At 47.6% G+C, this 19,785-nt stretch overlaps 1 protein-coding gene across 5 annotated transcripts in view; it reads right to left on the bottom strand.

Moving 5' to 3' along the window:
• Positions 1-1,670: 1,670 nt before the first annotated feature.
• Positions 1,671-19,785, bottom strand: part of PTK2B (protein tyrosine kinase 2 beta) — a 113,936-nt gene continuing 95,821 nt past the window's right edge. For 4 of the 5 annotated variants that reach the window (XM_081854571.1, XM_081854573.1, XM_081854572.1 and 1 more), the window contains 8 exons: positions 19,047-19,172; positions 15,527-15,673; positions 12,982-13,020; positions 12,096-12,123; positions 10,458-10,504; positions 8,823-8,969; positions 8,623-8,703; positions 1,671-3,876 (listed from right to left, as the gene is read on the bottom strand). In XM_081854571.1, coding sequence (XP_081710697.1) covers positions 3,661-3,876; positions 8,623-8,703; positions 8,823-8,969; positions 10,458-10,504; positions 12,096-12,123; positions 12,982-13,020; positions 15,527-15,673; positions 19,047-19,172 — 831 coding nt within the window. In that variant the 3' untranslated portion in view covers positions 1,671-3,660. The remainder of the gene's footprint in view (positions 3,877-8,622; positions 8,704-8,822; positions 8,970-10,457; positions 10,505-12,095; positions 12,124-12,981; positions 13,021-15,526; positions 15,674-19,046; positions 19,173-19,785) is intronic. The other variant, XM_081854574.1, reaches the window with a different exon arrangement.

Raw genomic sequence — 19,785 nt, forward strand, 5'->3', positions numbered from 1 at the left:
AATTAGTCCCCCCCCCATTGTGTTTTTACTGTAATTTTACTAGTGTTAGCTGCCCTGAGCCTGGCTCTGGCTGGGGAGGGCGGGGTATAAATAAAATTTATTATTATTATTATTAGATGCCCTGTAGGGTCCCCTTCCCAATCAGTGGGTGGTACTATTAGGAGTGTGAGTGGAGTGCCCCGTGAGGCTTGGAGGGAAAGAAGATGGAGAGAGTGGGGAAGAGCTATAGGAGGAGGAAAAAGGGATGGAGGCAAGAAGGAGGCAAAGGGGAAAGCATTGAGTGGAGGAAGGAAGGAAGGCAGGCAGATTGATGGAGGAGCCCCAGCCATGATGGCCATGAAGACACTGGCAGAGCGATGGAAAGCAAACTTTATGAGTTTCTGGTCCACGGTCTTTGGAGGCGCACATACATCTCCTTGTCAAAGGTGCAACGGAGCCTAAATATGCCTCTGCTGAGATCCAGGGTGGTATAGTGGTTAGATCTGATTTCTTTCCGCAGGTCCTGTAAGACAGAGTTGTTCCTCCTGGCCTTTGGCTTGGAATCAACTTGATCCCCTTCCCCTCTTTCCTTCTGTGATGGAACTCCTATTTGGGGACTTCTCTGGCTTTTTTCTGGCCCACATAGGACCAGTTTGAATAGTTGGCCTTGGTGAAGACTTGATGTTTTCATCCCCAGAAAGTTTTTGATTTGCATTTCCACTGAAACAAGGCTGCATTTTAATGTTGTATTTTAATCTTGTTTTTAAGTTGTATTTTAATCAATTGTTTTTATACGTGGTGTTAGCCACCCTGAGCCCGGTCTTGGCTGGGGAGGGCGGGGTATAAATAAAATTATTATTATTATTATTATTATTATTATTATTATTATTATTATTATTAGAGTGCCAGGCGAGGACCTGTGAGACACGGGTTCAAATCCCCACTCCCTGTAGTGACCTTGGGCCAGTCACTCGCTGGCAGCCTAACGTACCCCATAGGGCTCTTGTGAGGATAAAATGGGGAGGAGAGATTTGAACTCCTTGGACGAAAGGTGGGATATTTGGTTGATTGGCATCTGTCTGTCTTGGAAGACAATGGAAGAGTGTGCCTTCACGGGTAGGTAAAGGGACCCCTGACCATTAGGTCCAGTCGTGGCCAGCTCTGGGGTTGCGGCGCTCATCTCGCTTTATTGGCCGAGGGAGCCGGCGCACAGCTTCCAGGTCATGTGTCCAGCATGACCAAGCCGCTTCTGGCGAACCAGAGCAGCACATGGAAACACTGTTTACCTTACCGCCGGAGAGGTACCTATTTATCTACCTGTACTTGCACTTGGACGTGATTTTGAACTGCTAGGTTGCCAGGAGCAGGGACCGAACAATGGGAGCTCACCCCATCGCGGGGATTCGAACAGCCGACCTTCTGATCGGCAAGTCCTAGGCTCTGTGGTTTAACCCACAGCACCACCCGTGTCCCTTACGCCTTCACGGGTAAGAATGCAATAAAATAAATAAGTAAGCAAACAAACAAACAAACAAACAAACAAGCTGGGAACGTCAAGGACTGAACTTGGAGACTCCAGGACATAATAAACTCTCTTCTGCTTCTGAACTGTGGCCCCCGATCACCGGATCATTACCTTGCCAAGCTCCTCAAGAGTAGAAAGCTCTGATGAAGAAACAGATCAACAAAAGCATGTTGTACCTCATTTATCTCAGGCAAAACAATGGCTTTGTTATGATGAATGACAAAAGCCATAAAACGGTACAATTTTCAGGTCAAAAAAACCACATATCAAACAGAGAGATTCCTGCTGCTGTTGCCGTTTTAACACACAAATATAATATTACAAAGAAGCTGAGGCTGGGCATACTGGCCCAGCCTGTTTCTTAGGTACAAAAGTAAAACAAGAATCGAAATTCCAGGAAGGGATTCAATATTATGGGAGTTTCAAAAAATACATTAATGGCTTTTCGTCCTCCCAGACCTGGGTGTTTCCAGCAAAACTTCCATCCCAGAAGCAAAACTTGAGCCCCAACATTGTCAGGGCGTGTTTAATTTCAAACCCTGCCACAGAAGGACCAAATCCTCTCATTTAGGCTCTGACTCAGTGGCAAAGATTCAGTCTTCACAGCATCAAATCTCTAATCTGTGTTTGCAGGTGGTGTTGAGTCTGCACCTGTCTCCCCCGTCAATAATCTGCATTGTTGCTTGGAATTGTAATTGGAGCTATCAATATAAAATGCCCCCAAGTGAGTTTTGCTGAACTTTTAAGACTAACAGATTTATTATGGCCTAGGCGACTCCAGACATGAAAGCTGGTGTCTGCATCAGCCTGTTACAGTGCAATCTACTCAGAAGCCCCAGTGACTTCAGTAGCACTCACTCCCAGGTAAGCGCACAGAGGATTGGAGCCAGAATACTTGAGATCCCTCAAAGTTCCCTGTTTTTTTGTTTTGTTTTGTTTTTGCTGGAACAGGAAACTTTTAAAGTCTCCTCCATTTGGAGAGACATTGAAGTTCCACCCCAAATTCAACTCCTATCACTCATAAAAATCTAGCGCTTACGTTACGATCAGCAGCCAGATTTGTAATAGAAATCATTAAAAGTTCCTTATCAGGAGGCATGGTTGACTAATGCATGGAATATGGCTTTATCTGAACGTCTGGTCAGACGTAGAAGTGTAGTCTGTGGCAAAGCTAAATCAAATAGTTTTTTATGAGGATTGTTCTTCATTTCTGGATTATATAAATAGGGAGTACAAGGTGGGGTTACACAGAACCATCTTTAAGATTTTACAACATGGAACTGCTTTTCTGCAATTTGCTTTTCATAGCAATCATGCCATGTGCGGTTCTGTTGTGGTTTACACTGTTATGTGTTGGTTGGTACATAACTTCGTGACAAATCCATTTTTTAAGAAAGAGCCCCTTTTGGATCTCCGTCGTTCAGAGGGAGACGTGTTCAAACTCCACCCCAAATTCAATGGAATTTGGCCTATGAGAGAGATGTGAGGGTATTTCCCCCCCTGGGGTGGGAGCTTGCGCATACAGTTCGTACATGGCCATTAAATAAATGTTTCTATACAATGTACAAAGACACGAGACAGCCTCCTCTAAGGGCCACCTTGGGAATGTCCCTCACCAAAGTGACCTAGCAAGCTTTTTCTCCCAGGACTGGGTCTTCAGGACCCTCGGGAGAAACCTGGAAGTGGCCTGGCTTGCCACCATTCCTCTGGCTTATCCGGAGAAGGGCGGCAGTGAGGTTCGTGGGTCGCCCCACTGCTCCCCGCCTTTGACCCCCTTCACCAATGAGACACCTTGGCGCCAGAGATACTGGCAAAGAAATCAGACTGTACACAGCGACGCCTGCACACCTACAGGCATGGGACCCTACTGGTACAGGCTCAGGACCCCTTGACAGGTCTGAACTGCCCCCCTAGGACTGGGGTCCTGCGTCCCCCTTAGCAGCATGATCTATGGGGCAGAGGAAGGAAGTCCCTCCCCTGCCTCACACGCAGATGGCTCTCCCCCAGAGTCTCTTCTCCTTCGTTCTCGGAAGACAGACGCGACGAAATCAAAGACACGAGCGTGTTGCGGCAGGGCAGAGGTGGAGACAGCACAGGGAAGCTTGGAGGGGGCTACGTATTCATTCATCTTTTAAAAAGGAAGCCAGCCCTCTGGGTCACTCAAAGGAGACCTTCACTAGGTTGGCTCGCATCCTGGCTTGGTCCACAGCGTCCAGGAGGTTCTTGGCGTCCACGGCCAGAGTGTGCGAGGCGGCCAGCATCTGGCGCTTGCACTCATCGCTCAGGGACGTCATGGCGTTCTGCTGAGCCAAGCGCATCTTGTTGATCAGTTCGGCAAGGTCCTTGTTGAGGAGCTTCTGGGTGCCTTCAATCTGCCGGGGAAGAACACAAACAGACAGACAGAAGGACAAAGACATGGATAAGCAGCAGGTTAACTCCAACAACTTGTGAAAGCACTGTTCACACCACTTATAAACGCCATCTCCAGCTCCTCGAAACATTCCATCAATGGTGTCTCTGAAAATTTGTACACATCACTTGGGAAGACAGGTGAACTAATGCCAATGTGCAGTGGTACCTCGGGTTACATACGCTTCAGGTTACAGATGCTTCAGGTTACAGACTCCGCTAGCCCAGAAATAGTACCTCGGGTTAAGAACTTTGCTTCAGGATGAGAACAGAAATCGTGCAGCAGCAGCAGGAGGCCCCATTAGCTAAAGTGGTGCTTCAGGTTAAGAACAGTTTCAGGTTAAGAACAGACCTCCAGAATGAATTAAGTTCTTAACCCGAGGTACCACTGTACTGGAAGAAGCAAAGATCACCAGTGTCAAAGCAATGATTCTTCAACATCAACTTCGTTGGACTGGTCATGTTGTGCAGATGCCTGATGATCGTCTTCCAAAGCAACTACTCTATTCTGAACTTAAGAATGGAAAGCATAATGCTGGTGGTCAGCAAAAGAGGTTTAAAGACTCTCTCAAGGCTGATGGACTATATGCAACTGGCCGAGATGACTGGCAGAATCCGAGACCTGGGAGAAGAAAAGATGGAGGAAGACTGGGAGAAATTCAAGATGTATCTACAAAAACATTGTAATTTGTTTGAATGTTAAGAAGGATGCTAGATTATAAAAAACTGGCCACCACTAAACTAGATTTAAATTTGATGATAAGTGAGACTAAAGAAAATATAAAAATTTTATTGGAAAAAGTGTTAAATCATATTGGAATGTGTGGACATGAGATTGTAAACAAGTTGATAATTTGTTTGGAAAATTTTTTTTTTTAATGATGTAAATGGGAGAGGGGGACGTGAGGGAGTCCAAAGAAGTGAAGAATTTGTTGTTATAAAAGTAAGATTGTTTTATGTGTGCATTTATATTTTAAAAAAAAAACCTTAATAAATATTTATAAAAAAAAAAAAAATAAAGACTCTCTCAAGGCAAATCTTTAAAAATGTAGTAAAAACACTGACAACTGTCTTATGAAGCAAAAAATACAGTATATATACTGCAAATTGCTTTGAGACTTTTTTGGGGTAGTACTGCAATTTGCAGTATATATACCATATTTTTCACTTCATAAGACACACTTTTTTCTTCCTAAAAAGTAAGGGGAAATGTCTGTGCGCCTTATGGAGCGAATGTGTGGTCCCTGGAGCTGAACTGCCCAGGGGCAAAAAGCTGATCATGCTTTTTTTGAAAAAAGAGGGAAGTGGGTGTTGAAACAAAGCCGCTGATCGGCAAGCGACTGGGAGCGAGATAAGGGATGCTAGCAATAAAGGAGGCTGCTTGGTAGGGGGGAGGTAAAGACAGCAAACTTGCAAAGGGGGGAAATAGGAAGACTAAAGCAACGAGGAGAGAAATTAGAAGAAAAGGAGGAGCAAAAAACTGCTCCAGCTAAGGAAAAGACACAAAGGCAAACAAGAGGGAAGGGAGTGTTGAAAGGAAACAGCTCATCGGTAAGCAATCGGGAGAGATATAAAGGACGCTAGAGATAAAGGAGGTTGCCTGGGAGGGGGAGGTAAAAGCACATGGATCCTCAGGATTTTTGCATTGGGTCACCCCAAATTCACCATCAGATCACATAGCATGTCCATGGCTACAGCATGCACCAAAAAAATCATGCACCCACTGTTGCATGGGGCCGCAATGGCGCAAAAACATGGTTACAAAGCACGGGTCCACATGGATCCTCAGGATTTTTGCATTGGGCTACCCCAAATTCTACAAGGTAGGCTCAAACAGTATGTGGACCGAGAACTCCCAGAAGTGCAAGCTGGATTTAGAAGAGGCAGAGGAACCAGAGACCAAATTGCAAACATGCACTGTATTATGGAGAAAGCTAGAGAGTTCCAGAAAGACATCTACTTCTGCTTCATTGACTACGCAAAAGCCTTTGACTGTGTCGACCACAGCAAACTATGGCAAGCTCTTAAAGAAATGGGAGTGCCTATCACCTCATCTGTCTCCTGAGAAATCTCTATGTGGGACAAGAAGCTACAGTTAGAACTGGATATGGAACAACTAATTGGTTCAAAATTGGGAAAGGAGTACGACAAGGCTGTATATTGTCTCCCTGCTTATTTAACTTATATGCAGAATTCATCATGCGAAAGGCTGGGCTGGATGAATCCCTAGCCAGAATTAAGATTGCCAGAAGAAATATCAACAACCTCAGATATGCTGATGACACAACTTTGATGGCAGAAAGTGAGGAGGAATTAAAGAACCTTTTAATGAGGGTGAAAGAGGAGAGCACAAAATATGGTTTGAAGCTCAACATCACCTGGTCCCATCACCTCCTGGCAAATAGAAGGGGAAGAAATGGAGGCAGTGAGAGATTTTACTTTCTTGGGCTTCATGATCACAGAAGATGGTGACAGCAGCCACGAAATTAAAAGACGCCTGCTTCTTGGGAGAAAAGCAGTGACAAACCTAGACAGCATCTTAAAAAGCAGAGACATCACCTTGCCAACAAAGGTCCGTATAGTTAAAGCTATGGTTTTCCCAGGAGTGATGTATGGAAGTGAGAGCTGGACCATAAAGAAGGCTGATCACCCAAGAATGGATGTTTTTGAATTATGGTGCTGGAGGAGACTCTTGAGAGTCCCATGGACTGCAAGAAGATCAAACCTCTCCATTCTGAAGGAAATCAGCCCTGAGTGCTCACGGGAAGGACAGATCGTGAAGCTGAGGCTCCAATACTTTGGCCACCTCAGGAGAAGAGAAGACTCCCTGGAAAAGACCCTGATGTTGGGAAAGATGGCGGGCACAAGGAGAAGGGGACGACAGAGGACGAGATGGTTGGATAGTGTTCTCGAAGCTACCAGCATGAGTTTGACCAAACTGCGGGAGGCAGTGGAAGACAGGAGTGCCTGGCGTGCTCTGGTCCATGGGGTCACGAAGAGTCGGACACGACTAAACGACTAAACAACAACAATAACAACAAACCCCAAACTCACCGTGGGACTATTGTCCTTTGTTCTTTTTCTCTTTGCTGTCTGATGCTAGAGAGAGAGGGAGCCATGTTGCAGTGCTCCCTGTGTGTTTATATGTAAATAAAGTAGATTAGCCAAAATGCTGAGTTGCTGAGGTCTGCCACGCATGATGCGCAAACTCTGCGGATCCCTAAGTGTGCCAGTGTTGGTTGGCATCGGTCACTGTGATGTTCGGGCTGAAGAAAGCTTCTGAAGCTCCCGAACAATCGACCAGGAGGGAGAGAACATGCCAGTTGGGCAGGTGTCTCTGCCGGGGTCCTACTTGAGTGTAGGCTGAGCTTCTGACAAGGGAATGGTCTGAAGACAAGGACTGGGGAATGAACTCTATGACAGACCAGCTGGAGGGGGAAGAGTCACCCCCGCCTTGTCCACAGCATGTTCAGAAGCAGAAAGAGAGAGACAGAAGCTGAACAGCTTAGGGAGGAGTTATCCAGTTACAAGATAATGATAAGAGAACCGGAAGGGAGGGGGCAGCTAGTTGAGACATCACTTGAGAGTTTGGGGGACCCCCCCCCTTGCCACGGACTCGGAGGTCCGAACGTATCAGAGAGCAAAGGAGTCAGAGGGAGGGAGGAACTTCTGTTGGTGCCTAAAATGCTGCGGAAGTCGGAAGGAGGGTTTAGAGCAGCCACCTGCCCTCCTTGCGGAGAGTTGTGTATTTGTGCTTTCAACATGACACTGTAATCAAAGTATTGATATTTTCACCCCCTCCCATTGCGAGAATCTCCTGATATGATGTTTTGAGAAAGGAGGGGGAGGAAGCTGCTCTTTGCTTCTTCCGCTCCTGCCTGACTCCTGCCTGTGTTATCTACCGTATTTTTCGCTCCATAAGACACACCTGACCATAAGACACACCTAGTTTTTAGAGGGGGAATGCAAGGGGAAAAAATTCTTTAAAGGGAGTGCTGAGCAGAGGCTGTATGCATCCCAGGCTCTGCTCAGCGCTCCCTTTCAGGAGCCGCGTGGAGCGTGTGTGCGGCGCTTGTAGGCTTTTTCCCGAGGAGGGAGAAGGGAAGCCCGTCACTGCGCAGCGATCCCTCTTGCTGTTCTGGCTTCTGGGATAGCGGCGCAGCTTGCATTCGCTCCATAAGACGCACACACATTTCCCCTTACTTTTAAGGAGGGGAAAAGTGCATCTTATAGAGTGAAAAATACGGTATGTAGTGATCAGATGGCTGAGTGGGAGCTGTAACACTCATGCAAGCCAGTAGTTTTAGTTTGTAGTAGCTGTTAGAAATAAAAGGAGTTATGCTTCACAGCTAGCTTCTGCGTTGTTTATACTCTGCTGAGTCTGGTGCTCACAACGCAGAGTTGTGAGTCCAGGGCACTGATATCTGTTTTCCAAGTTTGGAAGGTCTCTGGAAGTGCTCCAGTCGCCTAGCCCAGTCGGGGCAGAACCAGTTATTGAGCCCAGTCGCTGACATCGGTTGAAAGGCATACTGACAAAAAGGACTATAGATCTATCAACCGCTCGTTAATTCTTATCTGTGAAGTCACCAAAGAGAGGGGAGGACTCTCCACACCTGACACAGTGGAGCACAAGACAATGGAAGGGGACAGAGAGCCAGTCCCCTTCTGAAATCCCCTTAGGTCACCCGCTTGCCCAAAAGAGGACCCACCTCAGTGCGTGAAGAGGCAGGCAGAGCCGGGAGGACTTCATCCACGCTCCCGATGAGCTTCCGAAGGGAGAGGCCCACATCCTGCAAAGAGGCAAAATGAAAACACGATCAGAGACTCCTGGTGGCTCTTCTTCCACCCTGCCTCTGCCCAACCTGTTTGCATCAAGGCAGTGCAAAGGAATGAAAACAGAAACAAATACCTTCACAACCAGGATGTAGCGTTCTGGCGGATGGTTGCTGACCTCGTTCTTCAGCTTCAGGACAGCCTTCACCAGGTCCATGACGTCGCCGTACACAGCGTCATCCGTCCGGTCCAGGTTGGCCGTGGGGGTTGGCTGAAGAGAGAACTGGAAAGGCAGTGTGGCGCAGTGGTTAGTGTTGGACGTGGGAGACCAGGGTTTGAAGCCTTGCTCAGCCACAAAACTCACTGGCCTTGGGCTAGTCACAGTCTCTTGGCCTAACAGGGCTGTTGTGGGGGGGGGGTTAAATAAAGTTGGGGGGGAGAACAGTATATGACACTTTGAGCTCCTTGGAGGAAACATGGGATAGAAATGCAATAAACAAGCAAATAAATCAAAGGGGGGCAGGGGTTTGTTTGGGGAAGTGCCCCTCAAGTTTCTGATAGCTGGAGCACACATTTTTCCTAAATGAAAATTTTATGCATTTATGTATTATTATTATTATTATTATTATTATTATTATTATTAGAGCAGACCCTATGCTGAAATCAGTGGATTTAAGTAACATTGCTTTTAATGGGTCAACTCTGAATATGACTAACACTGGATATTTCTTCCTTGCCTTCCAGCTCAGACAAACCCTAAAATAATACAAGTAGGACCTCTGACAAAATGTTGCAGCATATTCTTCCTTCTGCAAGGAGTTCCGCTGTTCAGGATAGCTATACACCTCCCCAATCGGAGGCCTGTATTCCATCCCCCACCCCACCCCAAATCAATTGAATGATACAGTTTTGGGGTGATCCTTGGCCCACGGATCGCCTGAACTGGCACAGAGATTGGCTCAAAACGGAGAGAGTAACAGGATGGCAAAAGACAAAATAAAAAAAATCCTTCCAGTAGCACCTTAAAGACCAACTAAGTTAGTTCTAGGTATGAGCTTTCGTGTGCATGCACACTTCTTCAGATACACTGAAACAGAAGTCACCGGACCTTTCTATATAGTGAGAAGGTGGGGAGGGGTATTACTCAGAAGGGTGGGGGGAGTGGGTGATTGGCAGATAGCTGTGATGAGCCTGTTGACGACTCTTAACGACTGCAATAGGTCTTACAGGAAAAAGCAAGGGGTGAGAAGGTGAAAAATGGCTTTGTCATGTATAATGAGATAAGAATCCCATGTCTTTGTTCAAAGGAATTTCAGAAATAGACTGGAAAGAGAAGCTGCTGAATTGCAACTTATTACCAAACTTAAAACCATGGAGAGACCTGGTCTGAACAAAGACATGGGATTCTTATCTCATTATACATGACAAAGCCATTTTTCACCTTCTCACCCCTTGCTTTTTCCTGCAAGACCTATTGCAGTCGTTAAGAGTCGTCAACAGGCTCATCACAGCTATCTGCCAATCACCCATTCCCACCACCCTTCTGAGTAATACCCCTCCCCACCTTCTCACTATATAGAAGGGTCTGGTGACTTCTGTTTCAGTGTATCTGAAGAAGTGTGCATGCACACGAAAGCTCATACCTAGAACTAACTTAGTTGGTCTTTAAGGTGCTACTGGAAGGATTTTTTTTATTTTGTCTTGACTATGGCAGACCAACACGGCTACCTATCTGTAACAGGATGGCAAAAGGCGAGGGCCAACTACACACCTGAGGTCCAAGTCTGGGCGGCTTCCTGGGTGGTCCTGTGAACTCAGCTAAGCCATCAATAAAAAGGAAACACAACAGTTTGTTATTATTGTCATTTATGATGATGACACAACATTGCTAGAACAGCTGTCAACCAATGCAGGGACTGGACTGCAACTCAAATAATCTCCGTCCTTTGGCCTCCCCGGTTGGAACTGTTGGGATCTGGTGTGCAAAAACATCTGGGTGGGGTGGGGCCACAGAGGTTCCCCATTGTTATGTACTGAGTTGAATAGGATCCAAAATGCAGCAGTCTGATTGGTCCTAGAACAATAGGATCCAGAATGCAGCAGACTGATTGGTCCTAGAACAATAGGATCCAGAATGCAGCAGACTGATTGGTCCTAGAACAATAGGATCCAGAATGCAGCAGTTCAATTGGTCCACAGGAGCCACCCAATCCAGCTCCAGATGGGAGTGAATCCACAACCTGATTGGCCTACAGGAGAATCCCAGAATTAGCCAATCACAAGGGGCCCATTGTGTAAATAATTTATATAAAGCAGACATTCTGGGGGAACTTCCATTCCTCCTCACCACTATGAGCTGAATAAAGAGCATGAAATCCACTCTCGACTCCAAGTATCTTTCACCCATCCTCTGCCCACTCCACTCACCAACCTGGCTGACCCCTCTACCCTTTGCCACAGTCCTTCCTCCACCCCTGGCGAACCCCCTCCATTTACACTTGACCAACCCCCTCCTTTTACACCCCACCCACTTCCTGCCTCTCCCTCCATAGCTCACCCTCAAATCGCACTCTGAAGCCCCTCCAACCCACCTTTGAACAATGCCCCTGCGCTGTCTCCATGTTTATGGCAGGGGGTGCGTTGGAAAGCGGTGGTTCACATGGCACTCTGAAATAATGCCCCCCTTTCAACGCCCCCCCTCCTCAGCAGCTTGCCTTGCTCAGGGGCCTGCTGTTCTGCTACTGCGCTGCTGTTGGAAGGGGTGCCTGAGGGTGGTGGGAGCAGCATGACGTGACGACAGCCTTACAATTTTATTCTATAGTAAGACTCGCACTGCGGTTGGAATGGGTGCCTGAGGGTGGTGGGAGCAGCGCGACGTGACGACAGCTTTACAATTTTATTCTATAGTAAGACTCGCACTGCGGTTGGAATGGGTGCCTGAGGGTGGTGGGAGCAGCGCAACGTGACGACAGCCTTACAATTTTATTCTATAGTAAGACTCGCGCTGCCATTGGAATGGGTGCCTGAGGGTGGTGGGAGCAGCGCAACGTGACGACAACCTTACAATTTTATTCTATAGTAAGACTCACACTGCGGTTGGAATGGGTGCCTGAGGGTGGTGGGAGCAGCGCAACGTGACGACAACCTTACAATTTTATTCTATAGTAAGACTCGCGCTGACATTGGAATGGGTGCCTGAGGGTGGTGGGAGCAGCGCGACGTGACAACAGCCTTACAATTTTATTCTATAGCAAGACACGCTGCGCAAGGTGGAGGGAAGGTGGTTAAGCTTCCTCGACCACACTGACGGGGAACTCAAGTTCTCTCCAACGTGAAACACCTGGAATCATGAGCAGAGAACGACTTGCGTGTCTGAACTACGGAAGGGCAAATTGAGGTAGATACTCACTGTAACCTGCCTCCTTCTCGGGGAGTTTCTGAAAAGAAAAGGGGCATTGAGTCACATGGCTTTGACGTATGCAGCATAAATCCAATGCGCGTTATCTCAGAAGTAAAGCCTGCAGTGCTCAGTGGGGCTGACACTTTAGTAAGCATGAGTTTAATCTAGAAAGGAGAGAAATTAGCTGGAATTGAGAAGCAGAAGCAGAGATATCAGAGATCATGCTCCGAGACCATTGTTGAGAGCTGCCTTTTATATGGGAAGAAGCAATTTTGGTGTCTTTCAGGGGTGGGGGCCAAATACTGTTTTAATGTATTTTTAATATTTTGTTGTTTAATCTCCTTCTTCTTCTTCTTCTTCTTCTTCTTCCCTCCAGCCCTCCTTATCTGGCTCTTGCCCCCCCCCCAAGGCCACACCTCTCACTGTCCCCACTTCACACCCTCCCTCAGTGTTTTTGCCTGGCTGGACTTTGTCCTTGAACTCTACCCCTTGCGGTGGAAGAGAGAGGGGTGGGTGTGTAGAAACCAGCCCACTTTAGAAAAAAATTTGCATTTGTGGCTCCGCCCATTTTTGCTTCCGACCTGCGGCCCTCAGGAGGGAGTGTGGCCCTGGGAAAAAGAGGCAAGGCGAGAGAAGCAGAAGGCCAAGGATCCCAGAAGCTCAGAGAGGCAGGAAGGAAGTTCAGAAGAGCAACAGAGCCCTGTTGGAGCGCCAAGACTTAGAGTCAGAGGCCCATGGGGAAGAGGGCAGCCCCGAAGCCACTGCAGAGGGTGTCTGTTCAAGTGGTGGGGCCGTGATTATTTTGCCCTCGCTTTATCATTTTTTGCCAGGAGAAGTTAGAAAAGTTAGGAGAGTGAGCAGAGGGCAGCCGGAGAGTTGTGGCCTATGGACTTACTGGGGGGTAGGTGTGGCTGTTCACAGACGCCATGGGGTCCTGTGGCGGAAGAAAGCAGCAAACATCATCAGTTGCAATGAATGATTCGGAGGGGGTGTCCAGACAGGGACTTAATACAGTCATACCTCAGGTTACATATGCTTCAGGTTACATACGCTTCAGGTTACAGACTCCACTAACCCAGAAATAGTGCTTCAGGTTAAGAACTTTGCTTCAGGATGAGAACAGAAATCGTGCTCCAGTGGCACGGTGGCAGCAGGAGGCCCCCATTAGCAAAAGTGGTGCTTCAGGTTAAGAACAGTTTCAGGTTAAGTACAGACCTCCAGAACGAATTAAGTACTTAACCTGAGGTACCACTGTGCAGTCATACCTCGGGTTACAGATGCTTCAGGTTGTGTTTTGTCGAGTTGCGGACAGCCAAAACCATGAAGTACCGGAACAGGTTACTTCCGGGTTTCGGCGGTCGCACATGCGCAGAAGTGCTAAATCGCGCTTTGCGCATAAGCGCCAAATCGCAACCCACGCGTGCACAAACGCGGCTTGCGAACGCTGTGGGTTGCGAACGTGCATCCCGCACAGATCACGTTCGCAAACAGAGCGTCCACTGTACAGTGGTACCTCGGGTTACAGACGCTTCAGGTTACATACGCTTCAGGTTACAGACTCCGCTAACCCAGAAATAATACCTCGGGTTAAGAACTTTGCTTCAGGATGAGAACAGAAATCGCGCAATGGCGGCGCGGCAGCAGCAAGAGGGCCCATTAGCTAAAGTGGTGCTTCAGGTTAAGAATGGACCTCGTTAAGTACGTAACCAGAGGTACCACTGTACTCTATTACTGCTAGTCCCTTGTTTTCTAGGGCCACGGTTCTTCGGTTCTTCTTAACAAACCTCCTCAGTTGGCATCACAAACAGGAATGAATTAGTCTCCCAGGCTTCTATTATTTCTTGCAGCTTCTCGTTTTCCCCGCCTTAAGTTCAGTTTGCCTAATTTTTGGCAATCTCTCTCTCTCTTTTTATTAGGGTCCCCATTAAACCTTGATGATTGGGGGGGTGTCATTGGTTTCTGGTTGTTTCTCCTTGTTTTTATTATGTATTTCATGTTTATAATCTTGCATTTTTATGTTGCGAGCCACCCTGAGATCTGAGGATGAAGGGCGATATACAAATTCAACAAATAAACAAAGCAATAATTTTTTTAGTGCATGTTTCTCTTCACCAATACATTTTGGCTAGCGGTTTTCCCTAACACACCGCACGTTTATTTTCATGAACGCGTGCATTTTTAAGGCACGTGTCCCTGTAACATATGCATTTTTACACACCCTGCGGCTGGATAATTTCACTGCAAAATTCGGTGAAACGTAAATTCCAGAGGATACTTGCCTCTGAGCTCACGTGCTGCTGTTTCGGGAAGGTGCAAACTGGGCGGATTTGCGTTAAAATGCGAACTGAACCAAATCTGTTCCCCGTCCCTGATCAGGAGGCGAAAAAGCTTCCTCTGGTAAGTTAATCTTCCCCACTATTTGGCAACTCCCAAATCCATGGGCTGGGTGCAATTTCGGGTCCCCCCAGTGTAAGCCCATGCAAGGAAGTCTGCAATAGGCCCCTCCTGTCCCCCACCCCACAATTGGTTTTGGGGCTGTCAGGAGAATCCCATGGAGAGGAGAGGGCAGAGCATTCTATCAGGAGAACCATCTGCTTAGTACTATGTTGAGCTCCTCTCCATGTGTCTGAAATCAATTCTTCTTGGTACTAACTATAGAAGAACCATTAAATAATGCCAAAGAAGTTGTTAAAGAAATAGAACAATTTGGACAAGTAGCAGGTTTTAAATTAAACAAAAGCAAGACTAAAATATTAGTTAAAAATATGGAACAAGACTTGGTTGATATGTTGCAGCAGGAAATTGGTATGTTGTTGTTGTTGTTTAGTCGTTTAGTCGTGTCCGACTCTTCGTGACCCCATGGACCAGAGAACGCCAGGCACCTCTGTCCTCCACTGCCTCCCGCAGTTTGTTCAAACTCATGCTGGTAACCTTGAAAACACTATCCAGCCAAGGAAATTGGTATAGAAGTAGTTAAAAAAGTTAAAAAAGTTAAGTATTTAGGAATCTGGTTAACCACAATGATTTATAGATTTATAAATCTATAAATATAGATTATATATAAATATAAATCTATAAATATAGATTTATTTCAAAATAACTGTGGAATGAAATTAAGAGAGACATGGAAATATGGGGAAGAATGAAATTATCATTTTGGGGAAGGATTTCAACTATAAAAATGAATGTGCTACCAAAGATGTTATTTTTGTTTCGATCAATTCCTATAATCAAGGGGGCAGCAATTTTTAAAGAATGGCAAAAAGGAATTTCAAGATATGTCTGGCAGGGGAAGAAACCAAGAATACAATACAAATTGTTAACAGATGTTAAAGAAAGAGGCAGCTTCGCCTGCTTTGGGCAGGCTAGAAGGAAACGGACCTCAGGTTTGCCAGTGGCCATCCCTGTGGCCACCCCTATCGCCGCTTAGGTGGACTCACCAGGGCCTTCTCCTCCTGCCGCAACCACTGGTAGTCCTCCGCCATCTGCTTGTGCTGCTTGTCCAGGATCTGCCTCATCTTGGCCCGTTCCATCTCCCAGAGCTTCTGGGCTTCTTCTCGGCTGCTGGGCCGGAGGAAGTCCTCCTCCTTTGCAGGCAAAAGCATGGGAAGAAGAACAGTGAGCGACCAGAAGCCTCGCTTCTCTGGTGCCAGCAACTCTCAGAAGCCTCACTTCTCTTGTGCCAGCAACTCCCAGAAGCCTCGCTTCTCTTGTGCCAGCAACTCCCAGAAGCCTCGCTTCTCTTGTGCCAGCAACTCCCAGAAGCCTCGCTTCTCTTGTGCCAGCAACTCCCAGAAGCCTCGCTTCTCTTGTGCCAGCAACTCCCAGAAGCCTCGCTTCTCTTGTGCCAGCAACTCCCAGAAGCCTCGCTTCTCTTGTGCTAGCAACTCCCAGGTTCACCCCCAATTTCTCATGAGTCCCAGGGATTAATCATAGAATTGTGGAGCAACTGTGCCTTGCAAAAACCTGATATTCCCAGCTAAATTTGATCTTCTCAGATGTGTGGAAGATCTGAAGAGGAATTTTGTCTAACTGTGTTTCAATCCGGGACACAGGATTGGAATTTCACAAGGCACACCTGCAGAAAACAGCGAGCGGAAGCTCTCAAACCTGGGGGGAAATAATGGGCGCACGCGGGTGGCGCTGTGGGTTAAACCACAGAGCTTAGGACTTGCCAATCAGAAGGTCGGCGGTTCAAATCCCTGCGGCGGGGTGAGCTCCCGTTGCTCAGTCCCTGCTCCTGCCAACCTAGCAGTTTGAAAGCACGTCAAAGTGCAAGTAGATCAATAGGTACCACTCCAGCAGGAAGGTAAATGGCGTTTCCGTGCGCTGTTCTGGTTCGCCAAACGTGGCTTAGTCCTGCTGGCCACATGACCTGGAAGCTGTACGCCGGCTCCCTCGGCCAATAAAGCGAGATGAGCACTGGAACCCCAGAGTCGGCCACGACTGGACCTAATGGTCAGGGGTCCCTTTACCTTTTTACGACTGAAATATGGTTAGGGCCAAGTTTGGATGAGCCCTCCATTCACAGAAGAACCGTGTTCATCTCTAAGGATGCAGCTTCACATTTCTTTTACTGCTGGAATCTCTTCCCCAGAGACGAAGAGATTGAAATTGCACACAGGAGCACCTTCTCACTATTTCTGCTCCAAAGTGGCTTTGCCCATAGGGCGTTTCCTGCTAACTGTTGTGCACTGGGTTTCTGCACCTCCTCTAGAAAGTTCTCCAGAAATGTCCTTACAGAGCTACTGGGGAGTTTCAGCTAGAAAGTGGGTTCACAGAACCACAGGACAGCGTTTGCTCCTCTTTTCTCCTCACCTCCCATGGAAGCAGTCCTGGGTTAACGGAGCCACTGAGCCTTCTGGAACTTTGCAGAACAAATATGACGTCTGGACTGGGCAGAGGAGAGCTAGGAGCAATGGGGTGAGTGGCAGTCGGGGGGCGATATTAGCGAATCGGGGAAAGCATTTGCGTAAGCGGCGAAGGCGGCAGGACAAAGGACAAAGGCTATGCGACAAGGGTGTGCCCTTCCAACAGTTGCAGTGCCTCCTTTCACACTGCAGCAAGGAGTGTGGCTGCACCAGTTGAATGGCGGCCTGCTTCAGAGCTCTCATTGGGGGCACAGGCCTAGTTTGCTGTGCGATCTATTTCAGCACCCTTAAGGCTCAGTCCGCCGTACCGCTAGAAGGGTGTCTCTGCCCGTGTGTTGCTTGTCATGAGATTGAGAGGGGGCGCTCAGGACCCCAGCCCCTCAGAGCTACCAAGGGGATGTGTGGGGCGAACACAACACAGACATGGCGAGGCCTAGTCCAAGCACCTGCTGGACTGCGCGTCGCCTGGGAAATCCAAAGCCTTTTCATGAATGCTGCGAAATCATTGTTCAGCGCGGTACGCATTCAACCACCCCCAAAATCAAAAGCTTTGGAAACACATGTCCTGTCCCCCCCCCCCCCATTTCCCTACTGAGAATTCAGAGAGAGAAATGTGGAACAGCTCATTTTGCAGGGTGGGGGTTAAATGAATTAGGGGGACAGGGGAATGGTCTCCTTCTGTCCGAGGTATATGGCCTCAGCCCAGTATACCTGAAGGAGCGTCTCCACCCCCATCATTCTGCCACTGAGGTCCAGCTCCGAGGGTCTTCTGGCGGTTCCCTCATTGCAAGAAGCAAAGCTACAGGGAACCAGGCAGAGGGCCTTCTTGGTGGTGGCACCCGCCCTGTGGAATGCCCTCCCACCAGATGTCAAAGAGATAAACAACTACCTGGCATTTAGAAGACATCTGAAGGCAGCCCTATTCAGGGAAGTTTTTAATGTGTGACATTTTAATGTATTTTTAATCTTTGTTGGAAGCCACCCAGAGTGGCTGGGGAAACCCAGCCAGATGGGCGGGGTACAAATAATAAATTATTATTATTATTACTATTACTATTATTATTATTATTATTATTATTATGCTTCAGAGCCCCTCCAAGATTTGTCTTGGGGGTGGTATACAACATAGGAATCTGCCTTAAACCAAGTGAGAACTTGGGCCCATATAACTCAGCACGGTCCACACTGATTGGCAGCAGCAGTCTCATCCCAGCCCTACCAGCAACTGCCACTGGGAACTGAACCACTGGGACGTTCTACATGCAAAGCAGGTGTCCTGTGGCTCAGCTGCTTTCCTTCCCCTCCGAACACCAGTTGCTAGGAATCACAAACAGGGAGATGGCCGCTGCCTTTGTGTCCTGCTTATGGGCTTCCCAGATGCTGAGATTCGTAGAATCGTGGAGTTGAAAGGGGACCCCAGGGGTCATCTAGTCCAGCCCCCTGCAAGGCAGGGAATCTTTGCTAAAGCATCCATGATAGCTGGTTGTGTGGATGGCCACGCTGGGAAAAGAGAGGGCTGGACCAGAGGGGTCTTGGGGTCTCTCTCTCTCTCTCTCTCTCTCTCTCTCTCTCTCTTTCTCCCTTTCACACACTTCTTCCTAGCTTTCCTATCCCCTCTTATCCTTGAGGTTTCATTTTTGAATTTATTTTATAAAATTTATACACGGCTTGATAGCTCAAAGAAACCTCAAAGCAAAAAAGACAAAACAACAAAATGTTCTCGATGCCAAAAATGAATCAGCAATAGTTTAAAAATATATAATATAACCAAAACCAGGGACTCAGCTACACAGCTGCAAATAAAATGTTTTAAACATGTTGTAAAGTGCAATATGCAGATGTGGTGCTAGTTGGCGACAGTGAGCTATGCAAAATTCAATGTATTTTTCAAAACGTTTTAAAATAAATATTTTCATGGTTTTAAAAAATATGTGTGCAGATTCCACCCAGGTGAAATCTCGCACTAGGTTTCTAAGCGTCTAGACAGGCTTGTCTGCACAAGAATGGTTCTAGCAGTCCCCAAAAAGGAAATGGCTCGGTTCTTAGAAGTGTAGAACGGGTGCCAGGCTTCCCATCAGCCCCGTCTTACCCGCATGCTGTGGCGCTTGAAGACGTTGTGCCTGTTGAGCGGCGGGGTGTGCAAGGAGTTGACGGGAGACGGGTACTCGATGGGGCTGGTGAGCGTTGGCGAGCTGGCACACAGACCCTCGGGCACCTGGGGAGGCGTAAGCAGAAGGCAGCGGGCACAAAACTCTAGACACAGCATAGGCGCACAAACAGGGCTCAGGAGACTTTTGCACGAGAGAAAAACAGCAGGCAGAAGAAGGAGAAAGAGGCCGTCTGTGTGCGACAGGGGCAGCCATGCCATCTTGTGAGAGTTGATGCTCTACCTGGGATGAGGCACACCTCACAACCGGCATGCCACAGTGTGCCAAGGTGCCTTGCGTCCACGCTCTATGAACTTGTGGCCTTTTGGCTAGCAAACAGAATTTTCCCCCTGACCATTTGACTTCTCACAGATTTGGTTACTAGCTTGGCTGGAGCGTGAGCGGGGACGCAGATGTAATCAAGTATTGGGGAAACCATTTTAGGGAAACACCTGCTGACACGTGTATTTGACAACGCTGTAAATGTGCTTAGATGGAGATACGTCATGTTCAGAATGGTTTCACTATTGTCTCCAATTGCTGACTTCTGCTAATAAAAGGAGCCTCTGCACGGCTAAGAGGGACGCGGGTGGCGCTGTGGGTTATACCACAGAGCCTAGGACTTGCCGATCAGAAGGTCGGCGGGTCGAATCCCTGCCACGGGGTGAGCTCCCATTGCTC

Source organism: Podarcis erhardii, assembly GCF_964252035.2.
Source record: "Podarcis erhardii genome assembly, chromosome: 3".
NCBI lineage: Eukaryota > Metazoa > Chordata > Lepidosauria > Squamata > Lacertidae > Podarcis > Podarcis erhardii.